The sequence below is a fragment of the Camelus bactrianus genome, chromosome 1, assembly GCF_048773025.1.
Source record: "Camelus bactrianus isolate YW-2024 breed Bactrian camel chromosome 1, ASM4877302v1, whole genome shotgun sequence".
In the NCBI taxonomy this organism is placed as follows: Eukaryota; Metazoa; Chordata; class Mammalia; order Artiodactyla; family Camelidae; genus Camelus; species Camelus bactrianus.
Genome location: NC_133539.1, coordinates 33,990,693 through 34,012,649, shown reverse-complemented (window position 1 = coordinate 34,012,649; position 21,957 = coordinate 33,990,693). Strand labels below are relative to the sequence as shown.

The window sequence follows — 21,957 nt, the reverse complement described above, 5'->3', positions numbered from 1 at the left end:
TGCAGGTCAGATAACATAAAGCTCACTGGCCGCAATCCCGCACTCTGCTCTAGAGGGTCACAAACTCGAACCCGTGTCCACTTCCCCTGCCATGACCAGGTGTTCCCTCAGAGCTCAGAGGACAGCCTGTGCAACACCATCATCTGACAGGCAGTGATTTCATGTTTTCTACGGCAAGATGTTATTATCATCAGTATTGACATTTTCGAATCACATTCGACTTCTCTGATATTCTGAAATCTCCATCCATGACTTTTACACCCTGTAACAGAATGATATTGCGCTGCATTCCTTTCAGTGACAGAGAAATTGCTAAACTCTGCCCTCTGTTTATTGGTAACTTTTTGTTTAAATACAGTTGTTAATGAAATCTTTTTGCCAAAAGTAGGAAATGAGGGCAATCAAGTTAAAAAAAATCAACATTTTCGGGGGAGGGTATAGCTCAGTGGTAGAGTGCATGCTTAGCATGCACAGGGTCTTGGGTTCAATTCCTAGTACCTCCTCTAAAAATAAATAAGTATAATTACCTTCCCCCCATGCCAAAATAAAATAGTTAAATAATACAATAATAAAAATAAATAAAATATTAAAAAAAATATATTTGTTAAACTCACTGTATAAAAATCCTTGTTTCCTAATCTTAAGGAATCAAAATAAAGTTTTGTTTTTAGCAAAGGATACCATAACATCACAAATTTATAGTGATTGTGAAAAGTGCCACTGAAGCATTTTATAAATGTAGCCAAATCAGAAGACTCTACTCTCTCCTTTGGATCCCAAAGTTTTCCGTGGCATCCATGTTTGACTGAAATTAAAACAAACAAACAAACAAAAAACCCACTAAGACCTGTTTAAAAATAATATTTAAAAAGTTATCCCCTGGAAGTTCCAGAAGATATTATCCAATAAATTTCATGTGAAATCATCAATCCTTAAAATGATTCCATTCATAAATCTCAGTCCTTACCAAGTGCTAATTCTTAAAAAAGCAATTACTATTAAAACACAAATAGCATAGTAATTTGTCCTTCCAAGAAAGTAATAAAAATCATTCTTTTGAAAAATTACCAGATATGCATAAAATTTTTAACTTTAGCAGAAACCAAAAAATAGTAACAGAAGAAAAAAAAGTATAATAGCAATAAATCTTTATTGGTTTTTAACAAAATAATTTTTAAAAACAAAAAACCCCACATGTAAACAAGAAAGTAAATAAAGTTAGCTGGCATTATTATGTACATCCAAGATTCAAAACAAGTTCTGGGTTAACATCCCATAACCCATGAAAGGTTCTGACCCATCATGGTGCAGGGTAACTGTATTTGATACTATCAATAAAGGAACCTTATCTTTGAACATTATAAAATGGTTTATGGATTATAAACTATACAGTTTCAGTTTTTGTTTTTCCCACCAATCCATATGCCATGTGTACTAATCCTAAAATGTATCTACATTATCATTATTAGTCTGAAATAACCATTCTCCCAAATTAACGGGGTTACAACTATCAGATCTCTTCCAGAGTTTTTGTGGTGGGATGAGCTAGAGCCCACATATGACATCATTTTTCAAAACTCACCTAATTCTAAGTTCTACCTAACTCATCTGCCACTTCTTCTTTCCTCTTACTTTCCATACATACATTAAATACCATAGCAACTTCACCTTAAAAAATACAGCTAATACATTAATACACATTCAGGCAGTAATTTCTGACATGGTTGTAGTTTATTTACCAAGAAAAAAATGCTAATTTTTATTTTAAAATTTAGGTTGAGTTCTGTCACAGCAGTGTTATTTAATTGGGAATGATGGCTTCGATTTAGAGGGTTCAATACATCTTAAACACGGTTCAAAGTTAAAGTGACTAAATTCTAATTCATGTGGAGAAAATCTCTTCAGTTCTTGGAAGAAAGACTAAAATATACTGTTTTATTACTATAAAATGCTATTAATTCAGTGTCTGTTTTTTTGCTAATTACATTCACTTTTATAAGCTTTACAAAAAAGAGCCTGGATAATTTTTGTAAGAGGCTTCAATTTGAGTTTAAATTGTAATTCTTTACTGTCAGTTAAAATAATTTAAATATGTGCACAATATGTTTGTGCTGTTTAAGGCAGGTGCCAAGAATATTTTGAAAGGTAATAAACTTACCAACTAGAATGTTCTCCCAAAGGAAAAAAAAAAGAGAGAAGAAAAGCTCATAATGGTTTTTGTTTAAGACAGATGTTTAAATAGCACTCTTCTTTTAGATGATTTAAAAATAATTTGGCAGCCGAATCGCCTGTGGTCATAACACATCACTTACAAAGGACAAGTAACAGATACAGAATTAATGATTTACTTTTAATATTTTTACAAGTCTCTTTAAGTTGGTGCCTAGTGGCTTTAACAAAATTTGTATTCAGTGTAAAAAGATTTAGAACATAAACAACACTAAGTAATGAATATAATTCTCTATGCCATGCAGAAAAGTTAACTTTTTACACATCATCACCCCCAAACAGTTCTAATTAAAATCCAAACTGTTTCCATTTTGCATCATTGTCATTCTTTGGCAAAAGATTCAAAATAGCCATGGGCTAGGAAACAACTGTTTACTCATGGTCTTCATTTTTGCAAAATAAATGTATTTTGTAAAAGGAATCTGCACTGTGCCTGGTTTATACTAAATTATGACAGGCAAAATATAATGGCTTTTTTTGATTAATCTACTCCTAAAGCTTTGAGTTGCCGTTCAATCTCTTCATCGGAGATTGTAGCCTTTGAAGTAGAGGCTGATGGTAAGCTTCGGGCAGCTGATGGAGCTTTGGCCATCTACATTAAAAAGAGGAAAAGAGAAAAAAATGTGCATTATATTATCAAACTTTTGGGTTAGAACATAAAGGATGTGCTGCAAAGAGGTTTAATTTACTTTCCAAACAAATATTGAAAACATGCACCTAACATAAAGGGAAATTTAATTAAGTGACAAAAGTGGTAGAGAAAATATTTCTGAATGAGAAAAATTAGATGTTCATACCTTTCCAGAGATTTCAATTCCAATTTCATCAAGAACTTGATTCACAATATCTTGGCTTTCTTCTTCATCATCAGAACCATCAAAGATGTCATCAAGGGTGTCATTGACTTGAGGGGGGGAACAAAACAGTTACTTTCAAACAGATTTCAGGTTGGGTTTCTATTTTTAGAAGAAGGCCCAACTTTGTAAATTTACATAGTACAATAAAATTGATGAGCAGATGGGAAAAATGAAGACCTTAGGTAGTTTACACTTAAGTAGAGAAGAAAAAGATTAAAAAACAGATTGTGATAAATGGAAAGGTAAATGATTATAAAGCTTCAAAGGGAAGAGATTACATTCTTCCTTTTGGGGGTTAAGTATCACCTGAGGGGCTCCTTCAAGGACACAGAGGATTTAAAGGAACAGAGACAGAGAAGCATAAGCAAAGATGGGGTGGAGGGTGACGGGACACAAATAAGGAAGAGTAAGTTCTTCTGTTTGGTTATTTAAGATGTGTAAGGGGAAAAGAATTAAAGCAGCTGGCCTGTGATCACACCTAACTCAATCACTGGGGAATGTCCCCAGAGGAAGAAAGACAAGAAACCTAGCCTGATCTCTCTGTAAGAATGCTGCTAACTGGGCTCCTGGTAAACAGACTGATATTTGCTAGCAAGAGAGTCCTTGTCTATGGGATGCTCTTAGCAAGCTGTCCAAGATTTAGGGTTGCTACAGCTATACTCTATCGGTTTACAGGTCATGACTCCCTAGAAAATATCACATAAGGTAGGTGACCATCTGAGCAATAAATGTAACTTATTTCCTAAAGCACATGCTCTCTTCAATCTAAGATGATAAGAAACCTATCAGATACATCATCTATTCTGCGTCAAAGAGCTCATGTCTAATACGGGAGGAAGAGACCTGGGGAAGCGTCTGGGACGCCCAAGCCCTCTCCCTGTGCTGCACGTGCATCTTCACAGCCTGTATCCTTGGCATTACTTACAAAGCTTGATACTGGTTAAGATCTCTGATTTGTATGAGCATGGTTTGACAATCTGAGTTTTTGTGTTAGTTTAATAGTATAAAGTCAATTTGGAAAAATGCTAAAGAGCTTAAGGCCAAAAAAATGGAGTATAATCTCTGAAGAAGTAAAGTGAATGTTAAGGCTTTAATTAGCATCTCAATTCTTCCACTTGGTGCCTGTGCAACTTTGCTGGGAAGTCATTTTACCTCTCTGGGCCTCAGTGTTCTCAACGACAAAACAAAGGGGCTTGACCAGCAACTTGTTTTTGATTTATGATCTGGATCTTATTTTGTAGTCAGAATTACTGTGGGAACCTGACTGGGATGCTCAGAGGTAAACTTCTGGAAAAATCATTTAGCAGTTGACACTCAGCCGGTAGTGACGTAACAAGGGAGGTGGGGAGTCCAGGTTAGAGTCCATAACGGCCTGAAAGAAAAAAGTACTTGCAGAAAAAAATGAAAGAAAAGGATAGAAGAGAAACACCAGAATGGTGTAATTAGGGTTTAACACAGAAGAGTGCTTTCAGAGAAAGTGTAACAAAATTAATCAAAGATATAATAAAAATTTCCCCAAGATCTTGTTTATAAAACTTGAATGTGAACAAGTTTTGGAGCAACATCATACAATAATAATTCTAATCGGAAAAAGATATGTCCATTTAAAACCTTGAATTTCTCTTTGGATGAAAATACTAAAGTTAATATACTTTACTGAAAAACCAAGTAACCAGCAATAACTAAAATACAAACTATAACAAGTGTGACAGACACGAGCCTGAAGTGCACAGATCGATTCACTTCATTATAGCTTAATGGGAAAGTTCACTCCTCTGCTGAGATCTGCTCGCACCTGTGCCACCACTGGAACCCACACAAACATGTTAGATACTGTGATTGTTATATCAATGACAGTTCTCTCAGTCATTACAATTTTACTGATGTTAAAAAAAATTACATTTTTTCAAAAACAAAGGTTTAAAGTAAAAACTAAAGAATTTTTGGAACTATCAAAGATTCACATACAGTATCATTAAACCTTAGAAGGAAAATAGATACTCTGAATTGGAAAACTAGAACAGTGGTGAATTTAGTAATGCTAGTAATTAATTAGGTACTATTTTATGCAATAAATACTGTTAAATTAAAATGCTAGCAGATAAGCAGAGCTAAACTGGCAATATCCCTACACAGTTGTAAAGTAATTAGAAAATATCTTTGTGAAACAATGAGGCCAGTTTTGACATATCATGCAGGCAATGCCTCAATGTTGCCCAGGGGGCTATGAAGGGTCACTCCTTCGTTATTGGCGAAATGAAGACTGGTATGGTCTTTCCAGGATAAATCTAGAAGCATGAGCCAAAAATCTTATAAAAGTTAATACTTAAGAATATCAAAGAAATTCAGACAAAGATACTATAAAAACATATTAATCAAAGGATTATCAAATACACTGAACATTTTAAAACAATCTTACTAACCAATGTAAGAATGGTTTAATAAATTAGGCTATACTAATGTTACGTAATATTAAAGCAAACAAAGACCAGAGAAAATTCAAGTTCATGCATATATGCTTATATTATGTACTACTATGTCTTTTATAAGCAAGATAAGATTCAAAATTGTATACATTATATTATTTCACTTTATAAGATACAGGAAAATACAGAAAATAAATAAATATCTCTGGGTGGTATGATGATAAATTTTTTTTATATGCTTTGTTCCTTTTATTCTCTGTATTTCCACCAAAAGATGTAGTTTATATTCAAAAAGGATAAAACTAAATATTAAATTTAGACTTTGGGAGGGGAGAAAGAAAAAAGAATGAAAGTGCTCCATTATCTCTACCTCCAATATAAACAAATCTACAGTATGAAAGAATCAACACAAGCCTGAAACCACCTTACTTACACCTGGAAGACCTATTTTATTCACAAGTTGGTTTTGGTCCACTAATCAATAAAATAAAACTGCTGAGGCAAATATGGCACAGAAATATGGCATAGTATATTTTACAATTTCCTTCAGTTAAATGTGAACAGAATTTTGAGCCTTATATAAAAATACACTGAAATTACAATAAAGACGTCTGTCTCGAAGGGAGCTGTATCATTTCTTTCTCATCACTTGGGCCTTCATAGGTGAGAACATGAGGTTGCTGGTCAATAAACTTGTGAATTCAAAGATGAAAAACTGTAAATTTCATTACAAGTTATTAAACTTACTCATTTCTTCAGTCATTTCCATTTTCATGTTTTCCTTCTGGAAATTCTGCATTGTTTGTAATGTCTTTTGTGGATCCATCTTCTTGTTAACTGCCTGCATTGTCTTTAAATGTATAAAAAGATCCATGTTAGCTACATAATTATGAAAATTTTACTATGGAACAAGTCCAAAGGGAACACATCAAAAAAAGGCAGGCTTTTTAAAGATATACATTCTGCCATAATGAAACATAAGTGTTAGTATTCCAGAAAAAAATAAAATACTCATTCGGAAGCCATCTGCTTAACATCTATATTATAAAGACCACTGTGAAAAATCTCATCTGAACAGTAGGCAAAAAATTATGTAATAAAAAACACTGCCAACATAAAACTCATTGCTATTCAAATGGGAAAACTACATTTGCCTACTATGTGGCAAGCAGGTAAAGTCTAAATTAAAAAGAATTTTTACATTTTTTTCAAAAATTTTCAAAAATGTTTGACGTTCAAATTAAAGGATATACTAGCATACATACTTAACCTATTAATACATTTTTTACCATGGTTTCAAGAACTGATCAAAACACTGAGTTTTGCAAAAATATGTGAAAAGAATTTTCTTATGTTTTATATTCACAACTAATTTTATTAAAAGAAATTAATGTTATCTAGTATGGCAAAAATATTTTATATATTATCATTATATATGTGTCTAAGTGTATACAGTATGAAACATGTTGGTTTCAAGGATACGACACAAACACAGTCTTCTATGCAATGCTGTAGCCAAAGTAATCTTTTCAAGTATGACACTGTACTCCCCTATTCCCCACCAGCCCATACATACCTAACTCCTCAGTGGCTTTGCATTGCTCTTAGTATTAAAAGCCAAATTCCATAATTGACCTGTGAGACTAAACATCATTGGAACTCTGCTTAACAAGCCAGTCTCAATCTGCACCATTGCCCTCCAGCTGTGCTGATCTTTCATTTCCTCAAATGTGCTGTGCTCCTTCCTGCCACAGGACCTTTGCATACACTGCCTCTAACCTGGAATGCCTTTCTCAATTTGTTTTTACTATCAATACTTCAGATTTCAGTTTATATGCTATTTCCTGAGTTAACATATTTCTAAGAAATTCAAGTGAAAATTCTAAGTCAGACAATGCTGTATGGTAGGACCACATGAAGTATCTTTTCCTACCCTATCACTTGCAGAAAATTGCAAAATGAGTAGATTTCCTCAACATTATTGGAAGGTGATCCAGCCGAGGTGTGTGATGCTCATAAATGATCTTTTCCTCCAATTAGGCACTGTTTAGTTCTTTGATTTGTAAAACCAAAAAAAGAAAACAGAAGTTTTTGCCCTTAATTGTATTTTTCACTATAAAATGACTGAGCTCCATCAAGAGTAAGACAACTGAAAATAAAACTTATATTGAAATATTCTGTTTTTTTAAGGAACTGTACTTCCTGTACATAAGATGGACACATTCTATTTTCACGTGCTCTGCAGTCTAAGAGGCAGTTACAGTTGATTCTCATTATTTCTGGATTCCTTACTTGTGAATCTGCCCACTCACTAAAATACATTTATAGCTGCACGTCAATACTTGCAGTACTTCAGTGTTCAGTTGTGGACATGCGCAGAGCAGCAAAAAATTTGAGTCACCCAACACCCATGTTTCCAGCTTAGGTCAAACAAGGTGACACTCTTCCTTTTTGACTCAGCCTTCATAATGTAAACTAGTGTCTTCCCTGCGGTCTATTTTGTGCCTCTGGTTGGTGATTTCACCGTTTAAAATGCCCTCCAGCATAGTACTAAAGTGTGCTCTCGTGTTGCTAAGTGTAAGAGGGCTATGATGGGCCTTGTGGAGAAAAGACATTTGTTAGATAAGCTTTGTTCGGGCTTGAGTTACAGTGCTGCTGACCATGAGTTCAATTTTAACGAATCAACTATAATAAGTGAGGCGTCCTTCAACAGAAACACACATAAAACAAGGTTTGGTATAGATTGGTTGACAAAAACTATGACCAAAGGCTCACAGGAAACCTACCCTGCACTTCCTCTAGGAGCATCGGTTCGATACACCTGATTCAGTGTTCCTGACTTTATAGACCAGAACTACTGTGGATAACAAGAATCAACTGTTCTGTGCTATTTTCCTAATATAAACCTGTGCTTTCTCTCCTCTGTGGCTTTTTTTCTTTTGCTTTTCACATTCATACTCTTCCTTCCCTATGTTTAAAACCTAGGGGTATTTTTAGGACCTAGGTCTTTTACAAAGCCTTTCAGATCATTGTCTTCAAGGATTTGTGCAGTTCACTGACACCTCGCACAGCCTGATGTATGGTGAGTTTCCTTTTCAGACGTATCTTAACCTCCTTCCACTCCAATTGAACTGTTAGATCTGTGAAAGCAGAGCCTTTGTCTTAAATTTCTTCTGATTTCTCATGGTTCTTAATATATTAAGGAGCTCATTATTTATTAAATATCTGAAAGGCTCACAGTCCTTTAAGTTCTGTAGAAAAAAACACTGATTTTTTTTTTATAAACACTAAGTTAATCCTAAGTTCCTGATAAAATTAACTGATAATTTCTGACAATATTCATGTGTCCTTTTGACACATTCATGGAAATGAATCAAAAGGAAATTATTATTCTAATTATTATATCAACACTTATGGCATAATGAAGTAAGAGGCCCCAAAATCTTTTTAAATTTAAGGGAAAAAAGCAAACACCACTTTAAGTAGTTTAAAAATTTAGAAGCTACATGTAATCTTGGAACAGTGGAACTGATCTAAAACAAACAAAAAATTTATATGAAAACAAATCAGTAATAAATCTCAAAATACCTACCTGAATTTTGTAGTATTATAACTCATTTTATTAAAAATTACAAAGATTCAGTATCACATATATGTAAGAGGGTGCTTTAAAATATGATTTGAATATCGACGTTTAAATATCTCAGATAAAATTTTATAAAGCCATGGACATAAAGGTTCCCACTTACTTTTGCTGTAGTAGACATTGCACCCGCCATCTTCATCTGGGAATTCATCACTTTTGTTTGTGTGGACATAGAAGTGACTTTTGAACTTACAGCAAAAGTTCTTGTTTTCTGTTTCCGTAGATGTACAAGCTGTTTGGCTAAAACCCTGCAAGCTTCTTTATTACCAATTTTGGCCATTTTCTTAATTTCTAATTCCTAAGAGAGGAAATAAAAAGAGAGGGACAAAACCACTAAGGAGGAGTTCTCAATGATTTAAGAAGAACAGATTGAACATATACAATATACTCTTTCCCCCTGATTATGAAGAACAAAAGCTGTTATAAAGTCAGAAAAAAACAGTAATTTGAGAGGGCAATTTATTCCACATTTTTACATGGGGAAGAAAGAACTAGTACCTTCATCCATAAATACAAAGCAAGTCTACAAAACAGTACAGCACTCACAATAAACCCAGAAGAAAATTAAAAACTCAATCCAAAAGTAGATAGGAAAAAATGGATACTTAAAGATAGTTAGTGGGAGAAAGCGAAAAAAAAAAAAAGAAAAGGAGCATAGTGGTAGATTTAAAGCTAACAATACAGACAATTACATTAAGTGAAAAGGTCCATCTATTATCTAAATAAAAGGCAGATTGTCAGATCAGATAAGAACATAAAGCAATTATAAGCTATCTCAAGAAACCAACTTTAATTACCTAAATAAAGCTAAGTAAAAGGATAGAAAAACATATTCTATTTAAATAGTTATTAAAATCTGGAAATTTGGTGTGGTTACATTAACATCAGATCAATAAAACTTAAGAAAAAGGAATATTACCAGAATAAAAAGGAGCATTTCATAATGATATAGAAATCAATATATATAGATGTCAAAAGAATCCTAAATACGTATGCACTTAACAACAGTGCTTCCAAATTTATGAAGCACAACTCATAGAACTGAAAGGAGAAACAGACAAATACCCAATTAGCATGAGGGGTATCAGTAATTTCTTTCTTGAGAATATTGCTATAGTTGTTAGGACAAGTGGAAAGAAAATCTGTAGAGATACAGAAGAATTACAAAAACACACAATCACCAACTTGACCTAACCAAAACTTATTAAAAACTCCATCACCAACAGCAGAATACTCACTCTTTCCAAGTGTACACTAAAAAAAGAAAGAAAGAAAGAACAAACCAACAACCAAAAAAACCCCCCACACACTAAAATATACCATATTCTGCAACAGAAAACAAGGCTCAACCTATACTAGGATTGAAATCATACAAAGTAAGTTTTCTAACTACAATGAAATTAAACTAGAAAGCAGTAAGAAAAAGATGAAAAGAAAATCACAAACAGAAATTAAACAACATGGCTTGAAATAAATCATGGGTTTAAAAAAAAAAATCAAAGGAGAAATGAGTTAATATTTTGAACTTAATAAAATGAAAATGCCACATACCAAAATGTGTGGGCTGCAGTTAAAAGTTCTTAGAGAGAAATTTATAGCACTAAAACTCATATTTTAAAAAATGAATATCTTGTAAACTTCAAACTAGAGAAAGTAGAAAAAAGAAGAGCAAATAAAACAAAGTAAATGAAAGGAAGGAAATAATATAAGCAAGAAAAGAAATCCATAAACTAGGAAAAATACAAAAAATTAATAAGATCAAGAGCTATCTTTTTGCAAGAAACTGATCAAATTGATAAACCACTAACCAGTCAGAAGAGGAAAAAAAAACTTAGACAGACAACAGAGAGAACACATGAATTTAATGCAAAGTGGAGCATCACTTTATATCCTAAAAATGTTAAAGGATAATAAAAATACTATAAACAAGGTATCAATACATTTTAAAATTCAGTAGAAAAGAACAAATTACCTTACAGATGCACACTATCAGAGTTCATTCAAAAAGGCAGATAGCCTGTTCCATTCTGTATCTTTTTTTTTTCATTTATATTCATTTCCTTTTTTTTTTTTTCTTTTTTAAATGGAGATACTGGGAACTTAACCAAGTACCTTGCGTGTGCTCAGCATACGCTCTACCAAATGGACTATATACCCCTACCTCCAATATCTATTTTTTAAAAATTAAATTTGTAGTTTAAATATCTATCCAGAAAGAAAACTTCACTCCCAATGGCTTTACTGATGAGTCCTAGCAAACATTAAAGAAAGAAACACACAAACCCTTCCAGTAAAGAAAACAGTTAAGGACAGCTATCAATTCATGCTTTTAGGTCAGGAGTACCCTAATGTCAAAATCACATAAAGACACTATGCAAAAAGACAACTACAAATTCGTATCTTTTATGAACACAGATGCTAATATTCTTGTGAAAATTTCAGCAATTTGAAATAATATTTAAAAAGTACATCAGTATCAATGAAGTTTATTTCAGTAACAAAAGCTTGATTCAACTTTGGAAAATCCATCAATGATGTAATTTATTACATTAACAGACCGAGGAGGGAAAACTTTTATGATCATCATCTCAATAGATACAGAAAAAAAAAAAGACTTGACAAAATTAATTTCCGATAAAAACTCTCGACAAACTGGGTAAAAAAGAAACTTCCTCAATCTGAGAAATGTTTCCTGTACAAAAAGCTCACAGTTGATATCATACTTAATGCTGAAAGACTAAATGTTTTCTTCTAAGATCAATAAAAAAGATGAAGTTATCTCCACTTTTAACAATGGAAGGTCTGGTCAGTGCAGTAAGGTATGGGAAAAAAAATGAAGACTGAAGAGGAAGATAAAAAATTTATTTATTCACAGATGACGTGATCATTTATGTAGAAATCTAACAGAATCTACACAATGACTACTACAATAAGTGACTTTAGGATGGTTACAGGATTCAAGATCAATATACAAAAAAAAAAAAAAAAGGAATGTATCTATATACCAGCAACAAAAATATCAGAAATCTGAAGAAGCACAGGAGCTGAATAATTACCAGTACAAATACTACTAAGAAAAACTTAAAATCTAAATAAATGGAGAGTATAGCATGCTCATGGACTGGAAAACTTAATATTGTTAAGATGTCTTCTCAACTTGGTTCAATGTAATCCCAATCAAAATCTAATCGTTTTTGGAGAAATTGACAAGTTTATTCTAAAATTCATATGAAAATACACAGCACTTAAAATAGCCAAAACAATTCTGGAAAAAGAAGTACAAAGCTGAAAGGTTAATGCTATATAACTTTGAGACTTAAGTATTAAGCTATAGTGAAAACGGTGTGGTATTGGCTTAGGCATAGTCATACAGGTCAGTGGAATAGCACAGAGCCAAAATGAGGCCCACGTGCATCTGCACAATTGATCTTCCAGAGATAACAGGCATTTGAATAGGGAAAGATGTCAGCAACAAATGATGCTGGAACAACTGAATTTCAATATGCAAAATGTGAACCTCTACCCTTACCTGATAACATAATACAATTTAATTCAATAAGATTCACAGTCCTAAATGTAAGAACTAAAAGCATAATACTTCTAGAAGAAAACATAAGAGAAAATATTAGTGACTTTGGGTTAGGCAAAGATTTCTTAGGTAGGACTTAGCAAATAGGCACATGAAAAGATGCTGAACATCATTAATAATTAGGGAAATGCAATTAAAAATGACAATCTACTACACACCACTAGAATGGCTAAAATAAAGATTGTCAACTTCAACTATTGGCCAGGATGTGAAACAACTTTACTCTCATGTATATATAAAACTGGTGGAAACAACGTTGCAAAATTGTTTAACATTCTTATAGAGTCAAACATACATTTAATCTGTGATCTGTCCAGCAGCCCCATTCCTAGGAAACATATATTCACACAAAGACTTCAATTGAATGTTTGTAACAACTTTATTCAAAATAACCCAAACCTGGAAATAACTCAAATGTCCATTGGTTGATGAATGGATAAACAAATTGTGGACATCCACACAATGGAATAACATTCATCAATAAAAAGGAGTTAATATTGATACATGTAACAATACTGATTAATTTCAAAATACTTAACAGTGAAAGAAGCCATATAAAAATGAATCCATTTTATGATTCCATTTATATAAAATTCCAGAAAATGTAAACTAACCTACAATGACAGATCAGTGTTTGCCTAAGTAGGGAGGGAGACAAGGCGGGGTAGGCAGAAGGGATTACAAAGGGACTAAAGAAACTTTTGGGGATGATGGATATGTTCATTAACTTGACTGTGTAATGGTTTCATGAGTTAATACATAAGTCACAATTTATCAAATTGTGTGCATTAAAAATGAACAGTCTATTGCATGTCAATAGTGCTCAATAATGCTGTTTTAAAAAATATTTTATGCACCATATATTTAAAAACATAAAAATATTTAACGATAGCCAGGCAATCTATTTTTAAAAGTACAGTCATTATCACAGACCCAATAATAGTTAAAATATCAAGTAAGATACCTCTGAGTTAGCATAATTTTTTTTTTATTACTCTCCCTTGGTTTCTAGGACTATTTTATCTTTGCTGTGAACAGAGAAGAAGGTGGCTCTGTTCTGAGCAATATTTCTTCTAGGCATTCATGACTATCACAAACTGAAGAATAATTTGATTTTATAATCAGCAGAACACACAGACTCCTGGTAAAAGTCAGCGGAATGACACAGTAAACAAAGGTAAGCAGAAATTGCAAGAAGGCGTTAAATGCCATTTCTTAGTAAAGTAAATCACTTACCACCTGCCTTGTGTCTTTTTGCTAGTTAGCTAATTATTCCAACACTAATTTCTAAATTTGTCTGAAAAGTTAAACTGAAATTTAATGTTCTACTTACCAGCTGTTTTTCTTGTTTCTCTAAAGCTGCCCGATCTCTGATTATAGCTCTCTGTGTACCTCGCAACTCTCGATTCTGTTCCTTTATTACATCTAAGAGAACCACAAAAGAAACCTAAATGTATAGATTGTAAAATCTTCTTCAATACCATTTAAAATACTGAACTCAGAAACTTCAATTTAAAAAATCTTAATTTACTAGATGTTAAAAATTCTTGTTTCAATTCAGTATACTAAAAAAGTAGTCAAATGTTAAAATGAATTATAAATATTAATTATATAAAAAATTACAGAAGTACAAATATGCTATATTCTGAGGTTGAGCCAAAAGTATATATATAAATCACAATAAAATATTCCCTTAAAGAACTGATTAGTATACATGTTTTATATGGCACATACGTCACACACAAACACACAAACACAAACCTGTTTTATCTCTCCTTACTCCAATATTATGTGAAATTCCAAGGAAGAGGCAATGTGTTTACCAAATCTTTTCTTCTACACTAAGTACTTACATCGTAACAGAGCGAAGTAGCAGACATTCCAATGAAGCAGAAGTGGATCTGAATTCAACCTCTGCCACTTGATTGTTAGATGACGATACCTTGCAAAGTTAGTTACCACCTAAACCTCAGGTTTATTATAAAATAGGAATTGTTAAGGAGTAAATAACATATACAATGGCTGATGTACTCCACTGTAAGTGTCCACTCACTGCTAATGTTTTTCTAATTTATCTCAATTCATCTGGATGCATCAGTCTCACCTTTTGAAGAATTAAAGAATTAGTCTAAGCCTGATGAACTATAATTTGGGTTAGTTGTTCCTAAACAGTGATTTCTTTGAAGGATCACAGACGTGGACAGTTATTTTTGCCAAAACTGTTCTCTCACTGTCAGGAATCTTGCTAAGTGCTTTATATATATTATACAGTATAATGCTCACAATAATGCTATGGAGTTGCTTTTTCTATTATTTTATATATAAGAAAATTGAGAGGAAGTTTAAATAACATGCCCAAGGTCACAAGGTAGTAAGTGGTAATGATGCCAGATTTGGATCCAAGTGTTGTCTCCTGAATCAGTGAACCTAATCACTTCACTAGAGTACCTTTTTAGTAAAGAGGCAGATATAAAACCACCACTACAAGAGGAAGAATAGTCTGTTCATCAAAAGGCACCAGGAAAACTAGATATCCACATGAAAAAGAATGAAACTGAACCCTTACCTCACATTATATATAAAAATTAACTAAAAAAAAAAATTAATGACCCAAATATAAGAGTTAAAATCATAAAACTCTTAGAACATCACACAGGAGTAAATCTGCATGATCTGGGATTTGGCAGTAGATTCTTAGATATGACACCAAAAGCAAAAGCCAACAAAAGAAAAAATAGATAAACTGGACTTTGTGAAAATTAAAAACTATGCATCAAAGGATATTATCAAGTGAAAAGACAACCCAGAAAATGGGAGAAATATTGCAAATTATATATATATATATATATATATATATATATATAGAGAGAGAGAGAGAGAGAGAGAGAGAGAGAGAGAGAGAGAGAGAGAGAGAGAGAGGGAGAGCGAGTGTGCACACGGGCGCATTAGAGAGTCTAGTATCCTAAATATATAAAGAACTCTTACAACTCAAAAACAAAAGACCAATATCCCAATTAATAAATGAGTGAAGGACTTGAATAGACATTCCTCCAGAGAAGATATACAAATGGCCAATAAACACATGAAAAAGATGCAAAGTGTCATTAGGGAAATTAGATACCATTCCACGTCTGCCAAAATGGCTACAATCAAAAACAAAAAAGGGTAATACATGTCAATGAGGCTGTGGAGATTGGTACCCCTGTACATTGCCAGTAGGAATGTAAATTATTTCAGCCACTTTGGATAACGGTTTGGTGGGTCCTCAAAAAGTTAAACAAAAAATTACCAAATCACCCCACTATTCCCCTCCTAGGTATCTACCCAAAAGAACTCAAACAGGTACTTAAACAAATACTCTACACAAATGTTCACAGCAGCACTATATACAACAGCCAAAAGGTGGGAAGAACCCAAATGTCCATGAACAGGTAGATAAATTGTGGTATACACACAAACACACACACACACACACACACACACACACACACACACACACACATATACATATATTTATATAATATATATTATTCAGTTATAAAAATAAATGAAGTACTGATACATACTACAACATGGATAAACCTCAAAAATATTATGTTAAGGAAAAGAAGCCAGATATGATTACACTCATGTGAAATACCCAGAATAGGGAAATCCACAAAGACAGAAAGCAGACTGATAGTTGCCAAGAGTTGGGGGTCGGCAGGAGTCGGGGAGGGCTACTGAGTCACTGCTTAATGGACACAAGGTTTTATTTTGAGGTGATGAAAATGTTTTGGAACTAGCAATGGTGGTTATACAACATTATGAATGTACAAAATGCCACTGACCTATTCACTTTAAAATGTTCATGTTATCTGAATTTCATCTCAGTTAAAACAGCAACAAAGCCAGCAACCATTATCCTTTTTAGTGATGGAGCACCTCAACTTATGTTCTATGTATTTCTGTCATAATGTAACTTTACTCAGGATACAAATAACTAATGATCCTAAGTAACAGGCGCTATGCTAAGTGCTTCACAACAACCCTAAAAGGTAGGTACTCTTAGCTCACTTGTTTCAGAGGAAGGAATTGATATTCATTGAAGTTATCTGCCCGAGGGAGAAAAACTGCTAGGATTCATATACAAGCATTCTGATTTCAAGGCCTCTGATTTTAAATAGGATATTACACTGTGACGCTTTTAGGAAAACAAAAAAGTAAAGTTATCAGAGACATAATCCTTATAAATATAGATCTGTATCAATGAAAATATACAGGTCAAACAGAATGAAAACACTCCAAGTCACTGTACAGAATATAACTAATCAACCACAATGACTTTCTCAATAAAAGTTAATATAAGATGCCTGAGCTCCTACATCCTACATACAAAACATCTATTTCCCCTCCTTTGCTTACCCTGTATTTCAATTAAGTTATATTGGTGGACATCTCATGCTCAGGATTTACTAAGAACACATTCGACATGTTCCTTAAACATAGGACTAGGAAACCATATAATATCTACACGAGATGAAAAAGAGAGGGAGTTGTCTCTCCCCTCATCTACTTTCTTCTGGATGGGAAACACATGTTTCATTTAAAGAAGAGGAAGGAGATATTCCAAAGACAAACATATTTGAGAAATTTTCATGCTGAAAACAATTAAACCGATTTCTTTGCTTCAAGGCTTCTAAGAACATTTAATATATGAATATGCATTGTCAACTTTTAAGAGGAAAATATGTTATTCCACAGATTTATTACGCTGAGGGTCCTTTTAAAGAATAAACATTTCTTAGACATGAACGCTTCCTGGAGCACTGGTTGGGATCCTATTCTAAAATTTTATGACTTCTTAGTTTGCTAGGGCTGTCATAACCAACACCACAGGCTGAGTGGCTTAAACAACAGAAATGTATTTTCTCCTAGGTCTGGAGGTTAGAAGCGCAAGATCACGGTGCTGGAGAGTTGGTTTTTCCTGAGCCCTCTCTCTTTGGCTTGCAGATGGCCACCTTCTTGCTGTGTTCTCACATGGCCTCTTTGTGTGTGCCCATCCCTGGTGTCTCTTCCTCTCATAAAGACACCAGTCCTGTTGGATTAGGGCCCCACCCTCATGACCTCATTTAACCTTAATTACCTCCCTGAAGACCTTATCTCCAAATGTGGTCACATTAGGGCTCAGGTTTCCAACATATGAATTTTGGGGAGACACAATTAGGCCCACTAAACAAGATATTTTTCCTCTGACATTTATAGATTGATACTAAACAAAATAGCAAAGAAAGTTCTCATTTCCCCATCTTTCACAACGATCATCAGCTTTTTCATCCTCAACACTTAAACTCTGCCAATTTTCATCTTTTGGGCTTAGTTTCCTATCTTGCCAAAGCCAATGCACTGGTATGAAAACAGTCACCACTTTTCCTACTATTTCAATAGAAAATATGCTCTAAATTTAAAACTATAATATTACAAATTAATTTTTGGAGTGCAATCCCTTTGTGTACTCCCTGAACTCAACTAAGATAAGATGAAGTATTGAGATAATAATGGTCTTCTAAAATTACGACAGTACTGAGTTGAAAGAGAAGCTACCATATTGGTAGTTGAATTGTGGCCAGAAAATTGACATGGTACAAAGCAACTGCTGAAAGCTTTAACTGCTAAGATCTAGAATGCTATCAATATAGATGTTTTCATTTCTAGAGTGGTATAATGAAAAATACATATTTGGTCTTTGTCCTGAGTTCCTAGCACAGAGCTCTTAAAACCCTTGGAATTTCCTGAGTGATAGAAATGTCTTTTGACTCAGGGAAGGGTACCCCTAGATAACTTCAGGGTGGGGCTAGTTACCAGAAAGTCCAAATACTTGATTAGAGGGTAGGGACTTTTAGCCAAATCCCTCAGGGGAGAAGAGTGGGGCCGGAGATTGGGTTATAAAAACCCTTGAACAAGGAGATTGGAAGAGCTACTGGGTTGGTGAACATATTTATGTTCTGGGAAGATAACATGTCCAGAGAGGGCATAGGAGCTCTGAGCCGCACTCCTCACCCTACCTACCCCTGCCACCCAGGCCAATACCGTGCTGCCATCTGGCTGTTCCCGAGTTGTATACTTATAATAAACTGGTAATAGCATGTAAAGCACTTTCCTGAGTTCTAAGAGTTGTTCTAATAAATTATCAAACCTGAAGACAGAGTTGTGGTAACACTAGAATTTATAGCTGGTCGGTCAGAAGAACTGGTGGCAATCAAAGACTTGTGATGGGCCCCTTAAGTGAGGACAGGCTTGTGGGACTGAGCCCTTAACCTGTGGGGTCTGTGCTAACTCCAGACAGTCAGTGTTAGGACTGGACTAAATTGTTGGAGATACCCAGCTTGGTGTCAGAGAATTAGAGTAAAGAATAGACACAGCCATCTTTGTTGAAAAACAAGTATTATGACATGAAATTTTAACAAAACATGTAAGTTAATCAAGATAGTTTGACTTAACTTTTCTTAATGTTATGTAACTATGTGCACCATAACTGTCACTGTATATTAGAGGAGGAAAAATAAAGAAAATTAACTACTGCACTTTCCACAGCCTGTTGTTAATAGACCTATTAATATTTAAACAGTTCTAAGCTATAAACCAAGAGCATCTAATGCCATATACTAAAACACAGTCATAACACTTTAAAATATATTATGGAAAGTAAGAAAAGACAGTAAAAATTTTTTTACATGAAATGATAGGTATATCTTATAAAACAAATTACTCTCATTTTTTAACAATCCCTACATTAAACCCACAGTTAATTACTTACTCTTCTAGATAATTCAGAAGGAATAACATGAGAAAGGTTCTGAGACACTTTTAATATTTTTTAAGGCCAAGTTTATTTTCCATTATATTTATTTCTTAGTAGGTCTCATTTCTTCCCAAGATTACAAGTTCTTTACCAGCAAGAAATAAATGCATTTAATTTATTTATTTACCTATTTCTATTCCTATTTTACTTCATGTCAACTACTACCCCAGTAACAGTGTTCTAAGGGGTACAAACATACATAGTTAACTGTAAAGACTTTGTCTAATAGTCATACTTGAACACATTTTTTTAAAAACATGTATAATAAAATCTATTGGTTAGCAAGAAAGATGGCTTATAATTTAACAATAATAAAATCTGAACTATGATAGATACCTTTCCATAATGGAAACATGGAGCACTGAAATAATCAGAAATTTCCCTTCCAGTTTTTTGCTTTCCCCTCTTCTCATTCTGAGTTATGACAACGACAGAATAGCTACTGCTGACCTAGGAGAAGGGAAGCACTTGGCTCCTGTCTAGCCTGTGCTTCCCTGTCCATCCTCTGCTTCCTTCTCTAGTCAGAAGAGCAGAGCGTGCCCTGAATTCTTATAGTCCAGCACTTTATCTACTTTGCGGGGTGTTGTGAAGCATTCATAACAGGTGGGTATAAGGAACTTTCAACCTGTGAAAATGTCAAAAGTACACACATGTGCCTATGGTCTGCTCTCTCTGTTACCATCCAGTGAGGTACCAAGTATCTGGAGGCGCCCCACCCACCACCCTCTCCTCACCCATATCCAGCACAACACTTAGGAAGGGCCACCCAGGCCAGCTCCACTCTGAGCATTAAAAGCCTGTCTCAAGCCCTTCAGGCTCTTCTCACTGAACAAAATATAACCCATGTGTGCATCAGTGTGGTAAGATCACTGACTTAAATTTTGGACTTAAGAAGATATAGACAGAGAAGGTCATTCTGCCCTCTTTGTTTCTGAGTCAATAAGGTCTATCTGCTTACAGAGAAAAAGAAGAAGAAAAGCCAAAAAAAAAAAAAAATCTAAAAGGGCCTCTCATGTGGTCTAGTCGAGCTCACTAGAATTCTCTACCGAGGTTTGGGGCCAAGCTCCAAACTGAATTATGGCTGTCCATCTAGACGCTGCTCATTTACAAGCTACGTGTATATTTGAGGATTAAAGCAAAAAGTAATTATCAACTGCAAATATGGACACTCGTTAATTTGTAATATCCTTTAAAATGTCTATCTTTTGAGAGAAGGGAGGGGGCCTGTCTCAAGCTTACAGGGCAGAGCAGGATTACAGCCCCACAAGCGCTAAGGCACAAGGCACAGATCGTACCATCAGCGGGATTCACGCTGGTCTCCTAGACAGCATCCCCTCTACCAGGTACTGGGTTTGGTGCTGTACTATAAGGTCATGATGGATTTTAAAATCTAACTTAATATGTCATATTTTCTGCTTTTAAATGTATTTCTTCAGAGAAAAAAATCATTTTGATTTATGCAACTTTACTGCCTACCAATTATCCTGAATCTAACCATCACAAGAATTGAGACAGGTGCACAAAATGCTCCCACATCCTACGAGACCACCTCCATTAACTGGCTTTTGGAGATCAAGATCCAAGAGGAAAGTGAGCCCCCTCTTTAGATTTCATCTTGAAACTCTGCAAGCTGGTATCAATGGAAACAGTGGGGACTGCGGCACTGATCAAGGGCACTAAATAAACCCTGATCACGGCTATGAACAGAAGAGCTGGGAGTGTGAGCCCTGCTGGAGCAGGAGCGGTAGAGCTCACCAGTGAACAATAAAGGGGGATGGGGTCCTGGCCACGTGGGGATATACCATCTTCTTAGGCTGATGAGGAGAAGAAACTGCAAAAATGCTCTGAACTCAAAGGTTAAGGGTTAAGAAAGAAATATTAAAGGTCAGTAACTAGAAAATGCTGGCCCTAAAAACCAAATTTACTCAGAGGCAGAAGGACAATGACAATGAGAGAGTGGGTGAGGAGAAATCAGAATTTGATATGCACGGCAAATCTATTTCTCAGGCTTTGGACAGGGTACATCAGAAAGCAGGGAGGAATGGTATCAGCTTAATTAATCAGTCTTAACATATAGTAAAGAAAATAATAAAAACAAAACAAACAAACTATGGGAAACAAAGGAGGATCACACCAACAGCTTTATCTACATACTGGTCCATGGAGCCAAGGAGCCACTTAAGAACCAGGCTGAAGCTGAAACACTCAACAGGACCTGCTTGGAAGGAAGGGGTGCGCCACTAACAAGAGAACAGGAGTCTACCCTTTGGCAGCACAAAAGGAAGTAACAAGGAATTTTTTTTTCCTACCACTAAAGTCTTGAAGTCACTCAAACCCTGAGGAACTCACTGAAATGAATCTGTTTACCA

General features: G+C 34.5%; 1 protein-coding gene across 1 annotated transcript in view; it reads right to left on the bottom strand.

The window, feature by feature from the left end:
* Positions 1 to 1,131: 1,131 nt before the first annotated feature.
* The window catches only part of CHMP2B (charged multivesicular body protein 2B), a 26,920-nt gene continuing 6,094 nt past the window's right edge, over positions 1,132 to 21,957 (bottom strand). Inside the window, exons 2-6 of the mRNA XM_010966455.3 lie at positions 14,081 to 14,172; positions 9,262 to 9,456; positions 6,260 to 6,362; positions 3,027 to 3,133; positions 1,132 to 2,821 (exon numbers count right to left, since the gene is read on the bottom strand). Coding sequence (XP_010964757.1) covers positions 2,711 to 2,821; positions 3,027 to 3,133; positions 6,260 to 6,362; positions 9,262 to 9,456; positions 14,081 to 14,172 — 608 coding nt within the window. The 3' untranslated portion in view covers positions 1,132 to 2,710. The remainder of the gene's footprint in view (positions 2,822 to 3,026; positions 3,134 to 6,259; positions 6,363 to 9,261; positions 9,457 to 14,080; positions 14,173 to 21,957) is intronic.